At 46.5% G+C, this 3025-nt stretch overlaps 1 protein-coding gene across 1 annotated transcript in view; it reads right to left on the reverse strand.

Moving 5' to 3' along the window:
* LOC147460973 (pentatricopeptide repeat-containing protein At2g39620-like) overlaps nucleotides 1-2460 on the reverse strand; it is a 4227-nt gene extending 1767 nt beyond the window's left edge. Inside the window, exon 1 of the mRNA XM_086508637.1 lies at nucleotides 1-2460. This exon is cut by the window's left edge and continues 1767 nt beyond it. Coding sequence (XP_086364763.1) covers nucleotides 1-2103 — 2103 coding nt within the window. The 5' untranslated portion in view covers nucleotides 2104-2460.
* Between the last annotated feature and the right edge of the window lie 565 nt (nucleotides 2461-3025).

Below are 3025 nucleotides of genomic sequence, written 5' to 3' on the forward strand. Positions count from 1 at the left end.
AAGCACGACATCTTTTTTCAACAGCCCCTGACTAACAATATCAGCATGAATTTTTATGCCCGTATCAGCATCTTGCGCAGAGCAACATGCCTTCAAGATGCACACGTAGGTGATTGCATCTGGAGAGAGACCCTCACTTTGCATCTGCTGAAAGCAGCCCAGAGCTTCCTGGGACTGCCCCTGTTGTGCATATCCCGTGATCAATGCATTCCAACAATCCACATTCCGGACAGGAAGCTCCTCAAGCACTTTTTGTGCTTTCTGAAGTGCAGCACATTTGGCATACATATCGACCAAGGCAATGCCAAGCACGGCATTTTTTTGCAACAGCCCCTGACTAATGATATTATTGTGAATTTTTGTGCCCATATCAGCATCTTGCATAGAGCCACATGCCTTTAAGATGCTGACGTGGGTGATTGCATCTGGAGAGAGGCCCTCGCTTTGCATCCGCTGAAAACAGCCCAAAGCTTCCCGGCCCTGCCCCTGTTGCGCATATCCTGCAATCAATGCATTCCACGAGACAACATCCCAGACAGAAAGCTCCTCAAGCATTTCATGTGCTTTCTGAAGAGCACCACATTTGGCATACATGTCGACCAAGGCATTGCCAAGCACCACATTGTTTTGCAATAGCCCCTGACTAACAATATCATTGTGAATTTTTATGCCCATATCAGCATCTTGCATAGAGCCACATGCCTTCAAGATGCATGCATAGGTGATTGTATTTGCAGAGATGCCCTCGCTTCGCATCTGCTGAAAACAGTCCAGAGCTTCCTTGCCCTGCCCTTGTTGGGCATATCCTGCAATCAATGCATTCCAAGAGACGACATCCCGGACACAAAGCTCCTCAAGCACTCTTTGTGCTTTCTGAAGTAAACCACATTTCGCATACATGTCAACTAAGGCATTGCCAAGGACGACGTCTTTTTTCAACATCCCCTGACTAGCAATATCAGCATGAATTTTAATGCCCATATCAGCATCTTGCATAGAGCCACATGCCTTCAAGATGCATGTGTAGGTGATTGCATCTGGAGAGAGGCCCTCGCTTTGCATCCGCTGGAAACAGACTAGAGCTTTCTGGCCCTGCTCCTGTTGTGCATATCCCGCAATTAGTGCATTCCAAGAGACAACGTTTTGGACAAGAAGCTCCTCAAGCACTTCTTGTGCTTTATTAAGTGCACTACATTTGGCATACATATCAACCAAGGCATTGCCAAGCACAGCATTGTTTTGCAGCAGCCCCTCACTAAGAATATCACAGTGAATTTTTATCCCCATATCAGCATCTTGCATAGCGCCACATGCCTTCAAAATGCACGCATAGGTGATTGCATCTGGAGAGAGGCCCTCGCTTTGCATCTGCTGAAAACAGCCTAGAGCTTTTTGGCCCTGCTCTTGTTGCGCGTATGCCGCAATCAGTGCATTCCAAGAGACGACGTTCCGGATAGGAAGCTCCTCAAGCACTTTTTGTGCTTTCTGAAGTGCACCACATTTGGCATACATGTCGACTAAGGTAGTGCCAAGCACGACATCTTTTTCCAACAGCCTTTGACTAACAATATCATCGTGAATTTTTGTGCCCATATCAACATCTTGCATAGAGCCACATGCCTTCAAGATGCTCGCGTAGGTGACTGCATCTGGAGAGAGACCCTCACTTTGCATCTGCTGAAAACAGCCCAGAGCTTCCTGGCCCTGTCCCTGTTGGGTATATCCTGCAATCAGTGCATTCCAAGAGACAACGTCTCGTACAAGAAGCTCGTCAAAGACTTGTTGCGCCTTGACAAGTGCACCACACTTGACATACATACTGACCAACATGTTCCCTAGGTATGTATTCTTTTCAAGTAACCCGCTATCACGAATATCAGCATGTATCCTACTGCCTCGGTATAAATCTTTCTCCTTAGCACAGTCTTTAAGTGAGCTCACAAAAGAAAGACTCATTCTCTTCATCTGCATGTTTGCTTGTGTAGCCTTTATTGCTGCTTTCTTGGCGGTGCTCTGTGAACACAAAACCAGTGGTGCTGAGAGAGAAAACGAAACTGTGTGTGTGTGTGGATTTACCAACCGTTCCATAAAGGGGACCCCCATCGCACGCCTCTACTGCTATGAAGGTGGGCTTCCAGCTGCGATGCTACACGCCTCATGTAATTTGTTGGCAACTCCAGATACGAAGCGTGGGCTGTTTGCTTCTTTTCACTGCAGAGCTTGACGGTGTCCTCTTTTTTCATAGCACTTCCTGCCACGCTATATGCTCTTGCATGATGCATCTTGTCCACCTTCTTCTGTGGCGTTTGTCTTTCGTTGAATCGTTGTGTCCAAGCTATGGTGAAGCTGATCATCGTGACTTGCAAGCCTCTATTGCGCTGAGGAGCAGGTATGTCGCCACGGTTATAAAAGTAGCGTCAAAATTATACTTGTCCTCATGTAGTTTCTTTGCTCACGGCTTTCTTGCTATTATATTGTACAGGAATCTTCTGAGATCCGAGAATTTCCTAGCTTGGCGTACACAGAGCAACAAAATTAGCATCCGATATCCAGATTTGAACCCTGACAGGCCAGACCACCAAATTCCGAAGCTAACCAACTCAGCAGCCGGTTTCTGTGATTTCAAACCACATCTTTCATCCTATACAAAAATTCTTTCAACCTCTTCCCAGGCCCTCATCCACCTGCGCGCCCTGCTGCTCAGCTTCATGCCATGCTCTCTCCCTCCCTCTTGCGCTTCCGCTCCCTTCGCCTAGCTTGGTGTTGAGGACTGCGCCGGCACAAGCACTTTCCATTAGCAGCGATTGCTTTTGATAGCTGGGCATCATCTTAGATTCGCTACGATAACGATTTTTTTAAAATCGTAGGGACATTCAACTTATCAGGGTTGAGAAAAGCATGTCATCGTTGATGCTTTTACGCGTAGCAGCTCATAGCTCTTGATGGTGTACATCACATGCCAAAGCTTTGTAGTACATGGTTCAATTCAAAATTATCAAGTATTCTTGAATGGAATGGCAATATT

The sequence above is a fragment of the Adiantum capillus-veneris genome, chromosome 3 (genome assembly GCF_014529385.1).
Source record: "Adiantum capillus-veneris isolate H3 chromosome 3, ASM1452938v2, whole genome shotgun sequence".
Classification (NCBI taxonomy): domain Eukaryota; kingdom Viridiplantae; phylum Streptophyta; class Polypodiopsida; order Polypodiales; family Pteridaceae; genus Adiantum; species Adiantum capillus-veneris.